Here is an 18,163-nt window from a genome sequence, read left to right on the forward strand (position 1 = left end):
TCGACAGAGAGGGGACGGCAGAAAGAGAGCGTCGACTTACTTTCCAGTGCTTGGAGGTGGGCGTTCTCAACGAACAAAGCAACAACAGCCCCAGAGAGTCTACCCATCTCACTCGTTACCAGGCCTCTCACAGACGTGCAAGCGAGATAGCTGCTACTCGTGGCTGCCAGTCTGATTGGAACGCTGGCCAATGGGAGAGCTCCTAACTGGCTGGCTCTCTCGCGACTCTGCAGCCATCCCGTTTGCACCGCTGCTGTCTTCTCTGTCACACGCAACCGCGCTGCTCGCTGAGCGGCCGAAAAACAGTTTGTTCCGAAACGCGAATAGGTGCGCATCTTCGCATCTTGGCATCTCCGCCGCGTCGCCCAGAAAACTCGAAAAAAAAGCCGAAACGAAAGTACCGACGAACGAGTTACAGTCACCGGATAAGTCACAGTCGGTTATTGAGTCGCAGTCACTGCCGTCGTCACCGTGGAGATACCGCTGACAGGTTGGAACGGAACCCGTTTTTACTGGAGCATTGCCAGCGGATCGGATCGGCAGATGCAACCGACGTAGATAATGAAGTGCGTGCAATAGTTATGATAAAAGTAAATACGAAAAAAAGAGACCCGAAAAGACAGGCAAACCTCTATAGAAATGTCTCGTTAAATATCCAAAAGAAACTCGCCATAACTTCAAAACTGTCTATATAAAAATGGATCACATATCAAAAAGTTTCCTAAGCTGACTTCAAAAATATTGGACACGGTGTTGAAAATACTAAAATACATCCCCAATCAGTGGGCAAACTCGCAAACCAAACACTTAAGACCCGCTGACACATTCTTTTGACCGAAGACTGAAGAGCCGCGTACATTTGTAAATCTGTTTGCGGCAAACACTTGAAGCCAATTTGGTTTGCCCGGCTGTCGTCTGTGTGTGTCTTTTTTTAACCATTTTGGTAATCGACCGCCAAAGAGTCAAACAGAGTCAATAAAAATCGAGTTAAAACGGATGAAAACGGACGAGCGAAATAAAACAGCAAAGTCACACAAAACAAACAAAACATTTTCCGGCTCCGGCGACATTAACAGAACTGCTCGACATCGACAATTTGTTTTATCAATTTTCAACAAGGCCAGCCAGCAGCAACAACAACAACAATAGCACAACACCCAACAAGCCAGTAAACAACAAAAGCGCCCAGAGTGCTTAGCCGTCGAGCACGCACGCCAAATCCGCCACCCAACCACCCACTGGCCACCCACTTGAACCTCCCTTAACCACCCAGCACCATCCCCACATCCTTGGCCACCCCTTTTTCGAGGGCTCCGCCAGCATCCGCATCCGCAGCGACATCCGCACAGTCGAAAAAAAATAAGAAAACAATAAGCAAACAACGAGGGACGCCCCACAGTGAAGCCCCGGCACAGTGAACTCGCGTGTCGCCGCTCTTTAGGCCAACTCAGCCAGCGAGACAATGGCTGCATATGCGCAGTTTGGATACGCTGGCTACCCGACGGCAAATCAGGTGGGTTTATTGTTTAAAGATTAACTGTTTACCCTTTTGTTTAAGTCTTTATTGATTAGTGAGCAAGTGTATTGAATATTTGGGTACTTATTTTATATGTACGCTAAGTACAAACCTATGAAATTAAAACTTAACTTAAGTTTTAAACGGTTACGTAGCACAGACTTTCCTTTTTTTGGAATCCATTATAATGGATCCAATATTATAGCTTATAAATACAAACATTACAGTTTTTAGAAGTATTTGCTTTGAAAATGTTACTCCCTTCAGATTGTGTCAATAATATATTCAATTTTAAAAGTAACAAATTCAAAATCAATTAAGAACATTATTCGAAGTATTTTTGTAATCTCATAATTTGTGTTCAAAATTAAGGCCATAAATACCTTATTATAAAGAGCACTTTGCTTACAATAAGTATTGTGAGTAGAAACTGAAGATTTATAAATACATTGATTTAAATTTAGTGGAATGCGAAAAACCAGTTGGAAGAGCAAATTTCTAAATTATTGCTACTGGCTGCCTTAAATTTAAATACACAGATGGCTGAATCATAACAATTTATATTGGCCATGAAATTAAATTTATTAATTTCGTTATATGTATTTATTATATTTTGATTTACAGCTGTGCCATTTCAATATGCAGCCATAACTTAATCATTTCAAAAGACACTCGAATCTACTATTTATTGAGTGCGGACTAAAATAATATTTGGCACACACACAAAAGATGTTTCATAAAACCAGAAACTGAGTCAGTTGAATATTTTGGCATGTGCGAAAAGGGAAATCTTTAATAATGGACGGTGCGAAATAACTTTAAATTTACATATTAAGCCGGCGGGTTTGGGGAGCAGCCACTGCACATGAATATTCAAGCACTTTGGCAACGGTTGGGGCTCCTGGATCCCTATATATATATACATACATATATAATATATATATATATGCGGATATAGCCATAATGGCCGCCCCGCCGCCAAGAAATGTTTCACAATTTAGGACAGCCGTCACCGCCTTGGATGCAAATCGCTGGTAACCGAAGGGCGGGGCGGGGGTCTGGTGGGGCATTCCGGTGGCAGTGCATCGTCCGAGGTCTGGTCATAATTACCCGGTATTCGGAGCTCAGTAATTCAAATTAGTTGGCCCAAACGGAGGGGGGAATGAAACACTTGCAGCTACAAAGCCCTTGCAATGCCCGTGTAAGCCATGTTCAACGACTACTATGTGGTCAAATGCGTCAATGCTAGTGCGTTTATCCTGCTGCCAATTTATATACATTTATATATACATATATGTATGTATATGTATGTATCCAATATTCCTGACCACGTTGGCTGGCATAAATTTATGCTAATGAAGCCGCCGGCGGAGTGCTGCACCATTTATTATAATATGCAAACTTGGTAAATTACAATAATTAAAATAATGAACGCTCAGATTATCGACTATAATTATGGCTGGAGATGTGCAAAAAGCCTTTGGCCTTGCGATCGATTAAGAGCCAACCAGAATTTTGTCATCGTTTTGGCTCATTTGCATACGGCTACTAAAGCTACTAAAAGCCACTAAGTGCTATTAATACTAAGCCCAATGAAAGACTGGTCAGTTGATGTGGCATTCGGGTGCCAAATTTATGCAGTGCACACACTCGGGCTCTCATTAATTTAATTTTAATTTCGACGCCAAGACGGCATTCCGAAAAAAAAAAAAACGACAATATATGAATTTAATCAACGGCTGACAGTTGGCAGTAGCAAAAGAACTTGCAGGCACACATCGCACATCGAATTCTTAACTTCCCATGCGAGCTGTTCACGCATTTCATGGCAAAATAACTAAAATTCTAAGGCAGCAAAAAGTGCGCGACGATGTCGAGTCCTGGATCCGCATAGGCTCCATCTGAAACCCCCATCTCCATCCCCATCTCCATCTCCATCGGGACGCAAAAGGACAAGCCCGTAAATGATGCGAGAAAAAACTAATATTTCGCAGTGTGCATTCCATAATTGATTTATGAATTTTTAATGCAAACATTGAGACCGCAGTTGAGTTGCGAAAGAGTTGTTCCACTGCGAACCATAGTATTCTGCGCCCCAACTTAATTCAATAAGCGAGCCACACAAAAAACCGAGCAACTTATTCGCATTAGCAAAAACGCACTTTGGAGCCTGTCGTCCCTTTGGCCATTCAATGCACGACGAGAAAAAAAATGGGCAGTCGGTGGAGATTTGTGATTAATTTTCAAAAATATTTAAGAGAAATAGAAGCGAATTTAATACATAAATCGGTAAAGTGAGCTGTTTACTAGCACAAAACTTATATTCATACCTTTAATTTAGGTAGCAAATATAAATTCTTCATAAATTTAATTCATTTTAAAAATTCTTGTTCAGCAAGGATTTTGTTTTAGTAATGTCTGCATTCTACAAGTTCTATATATGTATTTAAAAAAATTCAAATATTTTAATTTTAATATATTCAGTATAATAGTAGGTGTTTAATGTATCTAGATTTCAAGTAGAAAGTGAGAAGTGTTAGACTTTTAAAATGAAGGCATACATACTATTGAACTTCTTCAGCCGTTTTATTGCCTGATTTAATATGAGGTCTTGTGGTATTATTTTTTCCCAGTGCACCCTTTTAAAGTGGGCCTGGGTATCTGTATGAATATGGCGTACTCGTTTGGCAACGCAATCCTGCGGATGAATGTGAGAATATGCCAAATCCAAGCGGACTGACTGCGAACTCGAATGCGAACATGTGTTTGTGTATGTAGGGACTCCTTCGCATTTTCAGCTTCCTTGTCGCCGAGCTGGGATCCTCATATTTTCGCTTATTGTTCTGGCCTGGCGTCAAGCAACCCCCCATCCCCCTCAACAGAAGGAAAGCCCCCCTTCCAACTAACCAATCCCAACCCAATAGCTTTTGTTTCGCAATCGTCGTTGTTGTTAGGAGTGCAAAAACCAAATCCATAAACGCATCTCCAGCGGTAGCAGAAACAACAGCAGCACCCAATAACCACAACAATGCCGATCTCCTTTGTCTTGACTATCCCATACCGTGCCATCCCATGCCATCCTATACCATGCCATAGCATTCCATACCATACCATACCATCCTAACCATACCATATCGTACTCGTGCGTTCGTGAATTGGCAATGGGATGGGGGTTGGTAGGAGTTGGTAGGCGGACTCGTGAGCTTTAACATAAATCATAAAATTAATAACCGTAAAGTGACGGCACCAGCTCCACCAACATCTTGGCCCCAATGGGTGCGGGTGGCCATCTGTAGCGGTATCGGTAAAGGTATCTGCAGATACGTATCTGCATCTGTGCATCTGGAACTGCATCTGGATGCGGATATGTCTGTGGCTATGGATGTGGGCACTTCAAAGGCAGAGATAGAGATTTACACGATGTCCATGCCGGTTCATCCGAATTACGGTCAATGAATTTTTCCCATCTTGTTTAGGTTTTATGCTCTTGTTATTGTTGTTTTGCAGCTCGTTTAGACTTTCGCTTGTCCAGCTGTTTTGCAGATTCCATGTTTGCGTTTTGCGGCTAAAGATGCAAGGTTGAATTGCCACTTTGAACTTTGGTAATGGCGCATAAAAATCGGGCTCGTATTGCTCTTCTCACTGGCGATTGAAGGGCCTTCAAATTGTTTCTCACTGGTAATTAGTGGGAAACACATTCTGGCAATATTGATGACTTGCGGGTCTTTGATTTTGCTGGGTATTTTTTAGATACAATATCTAATATATAGAGTACTATGTTATCATACAAGTTTAATTAGTCATATAAAGCATTTATATCCATTAATTAAATCATTAAGGAATGCTCAATAAAAAGGAAGTTTATTACAGATATATTATATTTATAGCAAGCTAAAAACCACAATTTATTATTAATCGATTTTTGTGCTCTCAATTTATTTAGTTTTATTACATTATGACTCAAGAACACATGTTCCTATATATTACAACATTTACCGCAGATACATACATATTTATCAATACATTTTATTACAACTTACTTTTTTTTTTACTTAGAATATTACTATCAGTAATAATAAATTTATAGCATTTTTGTATCCAAAATATTTATGAAATATTGTATATGAAATACTCGAACAGCTTTAAGAGTTTAAATTCCTTCACATAGAAGGCAACATCCTTTAGGTAACTCACCAAGTGATTAAGATAGATGGCAGATAGCCACAAGTGTGAATACAAAATATTCTTTGTGGCAAGTCCGGAAAATATTCCTTACTAAACTTGCCGCAATTTGACACCGACTGCAAAACTGTCCAAAAAATCATAAAAAGAGCACCCAACTTTAAGGCAGCGTTTAGGAGCTGCCGACAAGTTTCAGCATTTCCGCCGAATAGAAACCCAACCCAACCCAATCCCTAACCCATACCCAATCCCGAACCCAATCCCTGCTCCAAGTTGGTTCCACAGAGTGTGGCTTATCCTATCTGCAGTCACCTTGCGATAAACTCAGCGGCTGGGCGCTCTTCGCTGCACTTCCTGCGATTCTTTTTTTTTTGGTTTTATTTCTGCAGCCGAGTGGTGGGTGAGTGGGAACCATTAAAAATAAACTGACTTGCGTGCCGATAATAAGCACTGTTCCAAACGAGAACTTGACCAGCCAGTCCAGCTCCGCGTCCAGCTCGCGTCCACGTCCCCAGATCCCAGTCGCCTGTCCTCGTCCTCGCCGATATGTGTTTTTTATGGGCGGCCACAAAAACTGAAATTGATGTTCGAATCGCCAAGGAAAAAACCAAAAAAAAAAAAGAAAAACCAAAAACAAATAAAGAGAAGGAATATAAAGTATAATAAGAAATGAGCGCGCCCAGCGTTTTGTACATTAGTGGAGACAGTCGACGACGAGCCACTTCCATTCATTCAGTATTCATTAGATTTCATTCATGAAACACCTTCATTATGCAACAATTTCCTGCTGCTTTTTCGACGTTGCTGCGAAATTGCCCCGATGATTAGATAGTCGGCAGGAGGTGTTGGCGAATCAGCTCGTTTAGCCTTCAATTACCATTATTATTTAAATCACATGGGCAGAATCGTTCAGTAGCCGTGATAGGCGGAGAAATTTGGTCAAAACGTTACGGTAGCAACTTGATTATGCATATAAGTATGAGAGATACTGTTATTAGACATCGCTGTCAGATGCAATAACCGATTTGAAAGCGCGTGAAGTGGAATCTGACAGTCAGTCATCATCTATATTTCGGGATTTTCCAGCTCAGATCGATCGATTCCCGATCACGAGGTTGGAAAGCAGGCAACGGCTCAGATGTCTCCGATTCGCTGCGGTTATCGCAGCAGAGGATATGCCATATAGGGGGTCATATCGGTGGTGGAGGAGGATGAGGAGCAGGAGGATGAGGAGGGCAGTGCGGCGAGTGAGCGGAGTCTACCTGCCCTGTCCCTCATCATTTGATTGCCCTTTTGGCCAGGGCCGTGCCCATTCCCGCTCGATCGATCGGTCCACTGATACTCAACTCGGGACGCTCGTGAACCGAACCGAACAGAACCCTCTTCAAAAGAGCCCCGATTCTGGATTCTGGATTCCCGGTGCCCAGTGTGCCCAATGTGCGATGTGCTCGGCTTGGGATGAAGAAGCGGTATCTGAAATCTGACTGTGATAAATTGAAAATTAATGAAGTGAAAATAGATGGAACGGATCGCAAAATGCGCCAGGCCAATAAAATATTTTGACATTTGGAGTTATCATCTTAATCTGCTTTGTTGATTTCGACCTGGTCGGTCGGCAGGGACATGCCTTTGCGCTTACCTCTCCTTCGTCCCTTCGCTTCACTTCCCTTTACTCTTGCGGGTCCTGCCAACTTCACCTGTTCGTGCACTGAGAGAAAAATGGGGTTAAATAAAGAAACACCTCTGCTAAGAAGTTCAGAACTAAATAGTTATTAATGTGTTTGTGTTACAGAATTAAGAGAACGAACTAATTAAGTTTCACTCTCTTCCTTTAAAACCTATTATTAATATTTAAATAGATATTTTGCTCAGTGTATACACATTTTTTCGGGTTCGAGTTCCTTTTTTCGGCATTGCTAAAATTTGCTCTTTTTTCCCTTCGGCATCTTTGCAGCTGACTACCGCCAATACCGACAGCCAGAGCGGCCATGGCGGAGGATCGCCGCTATCCGGCACGAATGAGGCTTCTCTGAGCCCCTCGGGCGGCTCGACGGCCACCGGCCTGACCGCCGGTCCTCTGAGTCCAGGTGCAGTTTCCCAGTCGTCACATCATGCGGGCCACAAGGGTCTGTCCACATCGCCAGCGGAGGATGTGGTTGGTGGCGGTGGCGATGTGCCCGTTGGCCTTTCATCTGCCGCCCAGGACTTGCCCAGCCGGGGATCCTGTTGCGAGAACGGCAGACCCATCATCACGAATCCCGTGTCCGGCCAAACCGTGTGCTCCTGCCAGTACGATCCGGCCCGACTGGCCATCGGTGGCTACTCCCGCATGGCCCTGCCCTCCGGCGGCGTGGGAGTGGGCGTCTACGGCGGACCGTATCCCTCCAACGAACAGAACCCGTACCCCAGCATCGGAGTGGATAACTCGGCCTTCTACGCACCTCTGGTAAGGATCGGGTGTGGGTATGGGCATGGGAATCTCTGGGTAGCCGGAAAGTCCCGGCTAATTGGCTTTGTGCATTGGGCGGAAGTCCGCGCAAATGCGAGTCGACAGGCCGAGCAGATATCGCCATGTTGGCCGTCAGCTCGTTAGGCCCGGTAACTTGTAACTGCCACGATTACCTGATTACCTGGGGGCTGACAAACTCACTGGCTACCAAAGAGTCCAGCTTACACGGGGCTCACTGCCTCCGGCTGCCAGCAGTTGTGACTAATTCGTTGATGGCCCATTGCCGCACTCAATTCCAGAGCAATCCCTACGGCATCAAGGACACCAGTCCCAGCACCGAGATGAGCGCCTGGACATCCGCCAGCCTGCAGTCAACCACCGGATACTATTCCTACGATCCCACGCTGGCGGCCTACGGGTGAGCATCTAAAAACTAAGACAATTGGCAAACACATTTGGCAGACTTTCAGTAAAATTTAAACTAACATTTAATTACAAATGATATGATCATCAGATTATATACCAATAGTTGTGGCTCATGGGCTTCCAGGCAACAAAAAGAAACAATAGAGCTGTAGTTCAAGAAGTTCCACTGTACAAATATACAAATGGGAAACTTAAGTGGGCTTAAAATGTTGCCATGGGACAAAAACTTTCGCGTCGTGTCGTCTGCCGGGTTTCTTTTTATTTATCGCTTAAAAGGGTATGTCTGGCTTAGAGTTTGAGCCCCGGGGCGCGGTTCTGGCTGAAATGGGAATAGGAATACCAATTCCATTGCCATTTGATGTTGACCTAGACGAGAGGAAGTTGCAAATGCATTCCGGCGGTGGGGGTAGCGTACGACTCTTATCAGCGATTGTTACCAATAACTGATTAGTGTCTTTAAGGTGTGTGCTGCGCGCTTTGTTTACCCAAAAAAGCTGATAGCAGGCCGGAAAATCGGTGTTGCCCTAAGCAAACTCATTAGTGGCCATGATATTAGGGCGCAACTACAACTCTGCAATGAGAGCCATATTGATTCGGGGTGTATGTATGATTTCCAACCCGCAGATACGGACCCAACTATGATCTCGCCGCCAGACGGAAGAACGCCACGCGGGAATCCACGGCCACGCTGAAGGCCTGGCTGAGTGAGCACAAGAAGAATCCGTATCCCACGAAGGGCGAGAAGATCATGCTGGCCATCATCACCAAGATGACCCTCACCCAGGTGTCCACGTGGTTCGCCAATGCTCGTCGCCGGCTGAAAAAGGAGAACAAGATGACGTGGGAGCCCAAGAATAAGACGGAGGACGATGATGATGGCATGATGTCCGACGATGAGAAGGAAAAGGATGCCGGCGATGGTGGGAAACTCTCTACAGAAGCTTTCGGTGAGTCCAAGTGCCTGCCTGCCCTTTCCTGACCTCCTCAATTAGTAGTCCTCAGCGATCTCTTTGTAATTTCTTGAGCTCCGGCATATTGTTTTCCAAACGCCTTGCCCCATTGATTCCTACGCCCTTCTTGGCCTGACTGGCTGGCTAGCTGACCCGCCCCTTTAGCAGATTTGTGGCACTGGGCTTTTAAGTACAATTTATGTGGCGAGGCGAATGTTATGCAACATTCGTCTACCCGTCCGCCGCTCCAAAGTCCGTATAAAGTCCGTCCGTAGTCCGTCGTCCGTTTATTTGTCTGACTGCTTAGGCGACATCCTCCCCGGAAGTTGACAGCACATTGTTGGCAAAGTGGCCTTGCGCCCGCACTCCGATTCTAAGATGCACTGCGCCAAAATATATAAGACATTCAAGAACCTTAAAATTCAATAAATTCAAGTTTAGAAACAATTTTACAATCAAAACTTAAGAGAGCAATGCTTTTTTCGAATAAAGTTCCTTCCGTTAAGATGACCATAAGCCAGTGGTTTGTCGACCCATTTTCTCCGTGTACTCCGTCTCCAAAGTGGCCTTGTTCGAGTTGGCGACACATAGAAATGGTGCAACGCAGCAGGGGTAGGGGCGGAAGAAAGGGGGCGGGGGACTTGGGCGGTAGTCGGCGGAAACTCGAGTCTTTTGCTGCTGAAAGCTTTCTCCGCTGGCTGCGAGGGTTGCACGCATCAACGCCCACCAACAATTTCAAGGGTTTTTGCCACTGCCAGCTGCCAGCTGCCAAGAGTTCCACCTCCTGGAAGTGCCAAGTTTTGCAGTCCTCTAAGAACTTGTCTGCTTCCTGCCTGTGACTTGAAATTAATTAAATTTATTTTGTGTCTCCACATGGTCTCTCCCTCCCTCTCTCTCTCTCTCTCTCTCTCTCGCTCTAATCTTTTAGATCCCGGCAATCAACTTATCAAATCCGAACTGGGCAAGGCGGAGAAGGAGGTGGACAGTAGTGGTGACCAGAAACTGGATCTGGACCGGGAGCCACACAATCTGGTGGCCATGCGTGGACTGGCGCCCTATGCCACGCCCCCCGGCGCCCATCCCATGCACGCGGCCTACAGTTCGTATGCGCAATCCCACAACACGCATACGCACCCGCATCCCCAGCAAATGCAACACCACCAACAGCAACAGCAGCAGCAGCAGAACCAGCAGCAGCTGCAGCACCATCAAATGGATCAGCCGTACTATCATCCGGGTGGCTATGGCCAGGAGGAATCGGGTGACTTTGCGGCCCAAAAAAACCCGCTGAGCAGAGACTGTGGCATCCCAGTTCCGGCGAGCAAGCCCAAGATCTGGAGCGTGGCCGACACAGCCGCCTGCAAGACACCACCGCCCACCGCGGCGTACCTCGGCCAGAACTTCTATCCGCCCTCATCGGCGGACCAGCAGTTGCCCCATCAGCCGCTCCAGCATCAGCAACAGCAGCTGCAGCAGCAGCAGCAGCAACAGCACCACCACCACCCGCACCACCATCATCCGCACCACTCGATGGAGCTCGGTTCGCCGCTGAGTATGATGAGCAGCTACGCCGGCGGATCGCCATATTCGCGGATACCTACGGCGTACACCGAGGCCATGGGCATGCATCTGCCCAGCAGCAGCAGTTCCAGTTCCTCCACCGGCAAGCTGCCACCCACTCACATCCATCCGGCGCCGCAGCGGGTGGGGTTTCCCGAGATCCAGCCCGATACTCCGCCCCAGACACCACCCACTATGAAGCTGAACAGCAGCGGCGGCAGCAGCAGCAGCAGCGGGAGCAGCCACAGTTCCTCGATGCATTCCGTCACTCCGGTGACGGTGGCTTCCATGGTCAACATTTTGTACAGTAATACGGACAGTGGATACGGACACGGTCATGGACATGGCCACGGACACGGGCATGGACTCGGACATGGACATGGGCATGGGCACATGGGCGTCACTAGCAATGCCTATCTGACGGAGGGTGGGCGTTCCGGGTCGTAATTCGACCTTGAACCGGTTAGTGGAGAGCAGTTAGCAGTTACCAGTTACCAGATACCAAATAGCAAGCGAAACTACTTACACATTTCGAGATGGCGGGACAAGTGCAAGTTGGCGGGCAATCCGCGATTACGATTACGAGTACGTTTAACAGATAGCGATAACTACACTAATTATTTTGCAATAAATGTAGCTTAAGTATGGCAATAAAACTTTATTTCCTACCATATCATAAATTATTTCGCTTTATAACTTTAATTAGCATATTCACACACAACCGCTGAAATTCTGCGAGACGAACAAGTCTCGATGGTGGTGCGGTGGTGGTGGTGGTGGTGCGGTGGTGCGGTGGTGGGGCCCAGACATCTGAGCCGCCCACTTTGGGTTGCTTGTCATGCGTTTTTTGGGGCCCGGGGCTTGAGTCATACGGCTCCAAGTTTAATGACTCGAAATAAACGCACACCGCACGAGCTCATTCATCTTTCGAGTGGAGAACGTTGAGTATGAGTATACGGATGCCAGCTACTACTACTCCACCGTGTTATAAATCAAGCGAACTTTTTGTCTTAAGACAAACATTTCCTACCTTAAGTGCTTAATCCATGCAACTTAATAATTTTAGATAGCTACCGCATAAGATCTTGAGGAAACAACACGTTGTATTAGTGCTAGTATCCTGTGAACTTGAATGAGCGAAGCATTAGTTTTAAGAATTTGCCTAATCCCTTTGGACCTTCGACTTTCAATAACGTATACTCGGCCAAATAATTAATCCGTGCACACACATTAATAGTTAATTAATGTAATTAGCCACACACACACACAATTCGTTTGATAAATTTGTAGAGAATTTTTAAGTATCTGTGATATATGCATATAAACACATACTATACGAGCAATTAACTGCGCTAATTTAGTTAATTCACACTTACTTCTTCGCACACAAAGGCACTTGCGTTCGGCAAACTGGTTCGAGACACATCTAATGGCATTCATTTTGTAATTGTAAATAGTATTTATGTAAATTTTCAAATTTAACAATAAATAAAGTTGAGTAAATCATTTATTCGCCTGTCTCTTATTTGAGCTAAAGTATCTTGTATCTAATGATGGAGATTAAAGTATATCTTTAATCATACTGTATATAATATTTCTTTATTGTATAATAAATACCCTCCTCAGTTATAAATATACTTAGAAAAAGCTCTTAAACAAATAAAAGTGTGCGCTGCGACCCAATGAACTTAATTAATCGCAACGAACATGGGAGCGGTCGGATTTTTCGAAGAATTATGTAGATACAGATACTCGCATGCATTCAATCACGGGGCCTCATGACTTCGTGTCGTGTGTCACATCTATAAATGAAAATAATAAATCGTCGGTGTCGCATTATAATTATCGACCTACCCATAACAGCTCAGCACTGGAATTCCACAAACTCGGACAGTAATTCCGATTGACAGTTGATCCCTTTATAATGATCGCCATATATTGGTAACAAAAGTTGGGCGCGATACGAGCTACCTGTGCGTAACCAACTGGGAAGCCAACGGCTCTATTTTATCAGATCGTTATTCTCCACGAGGGACACGTTTCTAATTAGAGCAACTCACCCCACGGGTTTCACGGAATTCAGGTGATCTTACGTAAGAGCTTAATGTGCCATGTTAAGATATCAATTCTGTGAATGACTCACAAAACTAAAGCAGTTTGGCATTGAGTTTAAAGGGTTTCTGGAATTAATATTTATATAGATATATATACTTTATTTATATTTTCAAACTAAAATATTTTTAAAAAGATTTTCTTTCTTTAAAGTAATTGGTTTCTATTATTTAAGGTTTTTCTTTATCGAATCATCAACTTCCATCATCTATTTAAATCCTGGAACAAATACTTTGTATAAATAATAATAAGTGATAATCATAAGCTACATGATTTCTTTATCATATATTAAAATCCTTAGGTTTAATAATACTTTAATTTACTTATTTCTGATTTATTTTCCATGATTTATATGCGATGCACTTTAATATCTGCAACTGGTCGGCAAAACTAATTAAAGCTCGAATGGGTGGCCATGGCCCTCTGAAGACAATTAGATAAATTTGGGAATTTTCAAATTAGCCGCTTCAAATCGTGGTAGCATCTGCAGTCAATTGCACTTTTTCGCAAATGCATGGGATGATGCAACTGCCAACTGGCGCACACGAGGCAACAAAGTCCAGATCATAATGAGTCCAGTTGGCTTTGTGTGGAGGCTGGCTTTGGCCATTTTAGCCGCCGAGTGGAAAATGACAACATTAATTTAGCGCTTTGTTTTGTGCCAGTCGGGCCGGGCCACATTTTAAATTAACCCAAAACATGTTTAGGGGTTTTCCGCACAATTGCCTCCTCGCTGCAATGTGGCAAAAAGGATTTCGCTGCGCCTGCATAAAGGATTGCAGCATCTGATGCCCAGTTTCCCATTTTCCCATTTCGGGGTGGTTGCAATTGAAAAGTCAGGCACAATGAAATGCTTTTGGCACATGCAAATTCGGGGTAGTGTGGATAATCTGGAATGCATATCTTTAATTGCGTTAAATATGATTTGGGGCAATAAAAACGAAACAAACAATTAATTGCTTGACATTTGATTCAATTTCTCGCTCTAGAAAGTTTTGAACTACAGCTTGATTGGCGAACTAACTGACATTCAATATTAAATTTTGGAAAGAATTTATTTATTATTTGGAATTCCCCACACAAAAGCCTTCCATCAAATTGTTAAAACAATAAATTCGAAAAAATAACACACTCCAGTTCGATTTTGTTCGGATAATTGGTTTACGCGCTGCAAACGCGATTAATTTTAAATTGGAAAATAATAAAATATTGCCTGCATTCGGTGGGTCTATTGATATATGATAACGGCGCGTGTTCGGGCCTTTTTGTTAAACAAAGAAACTTGTCGCGTTTCCATTTGACAAGACCACATTTGTGTTGTGGGCGTGTGCAGCGAATCCGGGGCTGAAACATGAACAGGTCTATTGGGGCTTGAGGACGCACACGTAGAACGTTGAACATTATTCGGCTACAAAATGGCCAAAACAACAAACCGCTATAATTTACCATATTTTATGGCTGCGCCGTGGCAATAAAATCGCCAACAAGGCCAATAACTCATTCTAGAGCGCTGGCGCTGCAGTTGGTAGTTTGCTAGTTGGTAGTTGAAAGTGGGAAGTTGGAAGTTGCCCCCGCCGCCGGTTACACGGGACGCCACTGCCGTTCCCGCTGCTCCTGCCACTTACCCCCACCGAAACTTCCGCGGTTGCACAACCCACAAAATGCAACATACACACTGCACTCCACTTGCACGCGGTTGGCTTTTAAACGGCTCAATGCGCCCGCTGATGGAACTACCTCGTTGGGATATCTATATGCATGTATATGGCCCAAATGGCCGCGCTTTGGGCCAGCAGCTCTAATTTGTAGCTCCCTGCTAGTTTCAAATTTATCTATGCCGAAACGCGCATAGATGGCCTGCATGTTTATTGCTCTCGTCGTTTTGCATTTGCAGTTTCCCCGGCCAGCAATAATAAAAAAATATATAGCCGCATAATAAAACATAAACGAAAAACCGGGAAAATTGGCGAACCAAACTGGACAATTGGCAATGAGCCCCGCTGCCGTGGGCAACTACATTTAATTAATATATATTCCAATTGGACTGCTCCACCGCAAGGACACCGCCAGCCTCCATGGCTTCTATTTGGCCCGAACGTGTAAAAATAAAATGAAAATGTTTTGTGGCTTTTGCCCAAAGGACGCGTGGCGTCATTTTTCCGCTTTTCAATAAAAACACACGGCGAGAAAAATTGGAAAAATACTTTACAAGTTGAATCTTTATACAAAAATTACTTCTATTTTGGGTGAAGATTTTCTTACATTGAAATTCTTATATTGTCCGTCTGATCATTAATAAATATGATTTAAATAATAATATAAATAATAATAATATATAACAACAAGAATTTGGAATGTACTTAGCTATATTTACCCCTTGCAGCGCAAATGTTGAATGGCGATTAAAAATGCCCGCTGATCGAACGCGACTGTCGGATGTCTCTAGCCAGCAGATGCATATGCAGATGCCCATGCAGATACAGATACATTCACAGATGCTGCCGCTGCTGCGGTTGTTGTTATTTTCCCGATGACCGCAACACAGTCTAGACCAAAAAGTGTACAATGTCCTGCGAGGCAGGACCGCGGATAGGAAAGGAAGTGCTGGTGCGAGCCGTGCGTGCCGCATCTTTAAATTTAGCACTCTCGAGCGATATGCGAGTAATGAAGGATCGATGCGGTGCATCCACAATGTACGAATTCGAATACGAATACGAATAATTTAAATATTTAATTAACACATTCCGGCGGCCGAACGACGCCATCCTCGCGCGTGTGTGTGCAATTAATGCAGGAATAGGCGCAATTAAGTTTGTCGCCGCACCGCCGCGAGCAGGGATTGTTGCTGGTGATCGGTGGCTTATCTGGTGATTCCGATCGAGCTTCAATCCCAGGGACTTCACCTGGACTGGGACTGGACTGGATGGAACTTCACCCGGCTCCACCATACGCAACTTGCTTTTAAAGATGCAGAAAGTCGGGACTGGGCGATGGAAGGAGCGGCAGTCCAAAGATTTATCTGCATCCGGTGTCCAGTTACCGTGGCCCATTCCATTCCACACGGACACTCGGTTTGAATGATGCGCATCTTGGGCATTTTGGAAGTAAATTTGTGTGCAAATGGGCTTTTTATTTGGCTCATGTTTCGCGGCCATCTCAGCGATGGCTGTGCGCTGTCTGTGGCAGCAGCGCAAGTATCTCGCGGATACCTGCGCCACAGATCGCATTTAAAACTCGAAGTCGCCGACATGAGCAGTTGCGGAAATTCGCCATCGTTGAGATCATGGTGCTGTAGCTGATGATAGGCGAGTCATAGGTTTTTGCTTGTACCATGTCCATAAATATGCTGATAGCACTCGCAACCGAACAGATGCTGCCCAGCATCCGTGAGATACAATTTATTTGCGCCATTGTGGCCGAGCGCCTCATAAAATGCTAAACAAATACTGGCCGCTTGTGAATGGGTTTTTATACTACATATATGCGAATTTAACCTATTAGTTTTTAGAGCTTCTTGTGGCTTAAATGCCAGCTCACATAATTATTCTAATCGGAATGCACTTTGTTAAATCAGTAGCTAATTGTGGCTACCGTATAAAAGTAATTTAACTGATGGGCTGTAAAATAAATCATTCGATAGCATTAACGTCGAATGAAAGAAAAAGATATCGAGTATTTTATTTGAATGTTTGGTGATTGTTTTTTTATTTTCACGAAACATCCTACTATTATATGACTGAAAACAAAGATGTTTGCTAAACTTGAATAAAGGTTTTAACTATCATTTCCTTTATTCGAAGCCATCGCTGTTGCACCTTGTTAAAATCCCGTAATGCCCACCAAAGTGTGTGCAATATTTTGGGCTTACTCGAATCACCTGAAAGGATTTCGATGGCGTTGCCCCCACAAACTGGGCAGACCGAGACCAAACTAGTGCCGATAGATGGGCTACAAAAAAGGACGGCACGCAGAAAGGACAACGGCTGAAAGTTGGAAAATTCGGGAAAGGGAAAAGTCATTTGCTTGCTCGTCCGACAAGATGTTTGTTCGTTCGGCAAAATAAAGTACACACTGTCTGGGCTCTGCTGAGGGGGGTTGGCCAGGGGCTGGAAAAAGAAGGCGGGGCAGCGGGGCTCCACGGGGGCTGTTGAGCTCCCAGGGACATTTGGGATAACATGCGAACACGGCATATTTGCTGGGATACAAAACGCCAAACGCTGTCTTCCAACCACTCAGCCACTAGGTAATGAATGGATGCGCATGCATGACATGGATGCAATTTTCGACAAAGAGCCGGCTAGGCCCCTTTCTGGGCACCCCTGATTATCTCGTGTTCTGCGCAGCCATATCCCAGGCCCCAAAACCCCACCCTCCTGGACCACCTAGCTAATGCACATGTGTGCGGGGGTTCAAGTACACTTAGAATATCAAATTAAATTCATTTTGAAACAAAGAACTGTTAAAAGCAGTTTCTAGTAGCTATTAAAGGTCAGGTTAATCGTTGGAATAGCTTAAACTAGTGGATCCCCATTTACAAAGAGCATTACTTTAATTAATATGATTTATTTAGTTGTACATTTAACAAAATATCTACCTCCACTTACGAAGAGATTCATATAAATACTTCAAATGAAATGTTTTAGCTAATTACTAAGATAATTCGATAAATAATAAAATATTACCTTAAGTTCTCAAATTTAATTAGAAATTTATATTTAATAATAATTTTTTTCCAGTGCACCAAAATCCACCGAAAGCTGTCTAGTTTTCGGATCGCTTGTGGCCTTTTTGGAGTCCTTGAACGGGAATTGCTCTGCCTTTGATCAGCAGCGAGTTAATTGGCTATTTTGACCGGCTGCATGGTTTTTCTAAATTGGATCACAGGTATGATAAAGAAGCATAAACAGTCGCCACCCACCAAAACACCACCCACCACCGCCCACTGGCCATGCGAATATGCCACCACCT

General features: G+C 44.3%; 1 protein-coding gene across 2 annotated transcripts; it reads left to right on the plus strand.

The window, feature by feature from the left end:
* Positions 1–279: 279 nt before the first annotated feature.
* LOC6737849 (homeobox protein caupolican) lies at positions 280–12,593 on the plus strand. Of its 2 annotated transcripts, XM_039293319.2 has the most exons (6): positions 280–1,513; positions 7,653–8,144; positions 8,447–8,565; positions 9,198–9,520; positions 10,452–11,371; positions 11,427–12,593. In XM_039293319.2, exons 1-6 carry the CDS (start codon positions 1,463–1,465, stop codon positions 11,502–11,504), a joined length of 1,983 nt encoding a protein of 660 aa, XP_039149253.1. In that variant the 5' UTR covers positions 280–1,462; the 3' UTR covers positions 11,505–12,593. The 2 variants fall into 2 exon arrangements, with proteins under 2 accessions (XP_039149253.1, XP_002084677.1); XM_002084641.4 differs by having other exon boundaries at positions 10,452–12,593.
* Positions 12,594–18,163: the final 5,570 nt, after the last annotated feature.

Source organism: Drosophila simulans, chromosome 3L (assembly GCF_016746395.2).
Source record: "Drosophila simulans strain w501 chromosome 3L, Prin_Dsim_3.1, whole genome shotgun sequence".
NCBI lineage: Eukaryota > Metazoa > Arthropoda > Insecta > Diptera > Drosophilidae > Drosophila > Drosophila simulans.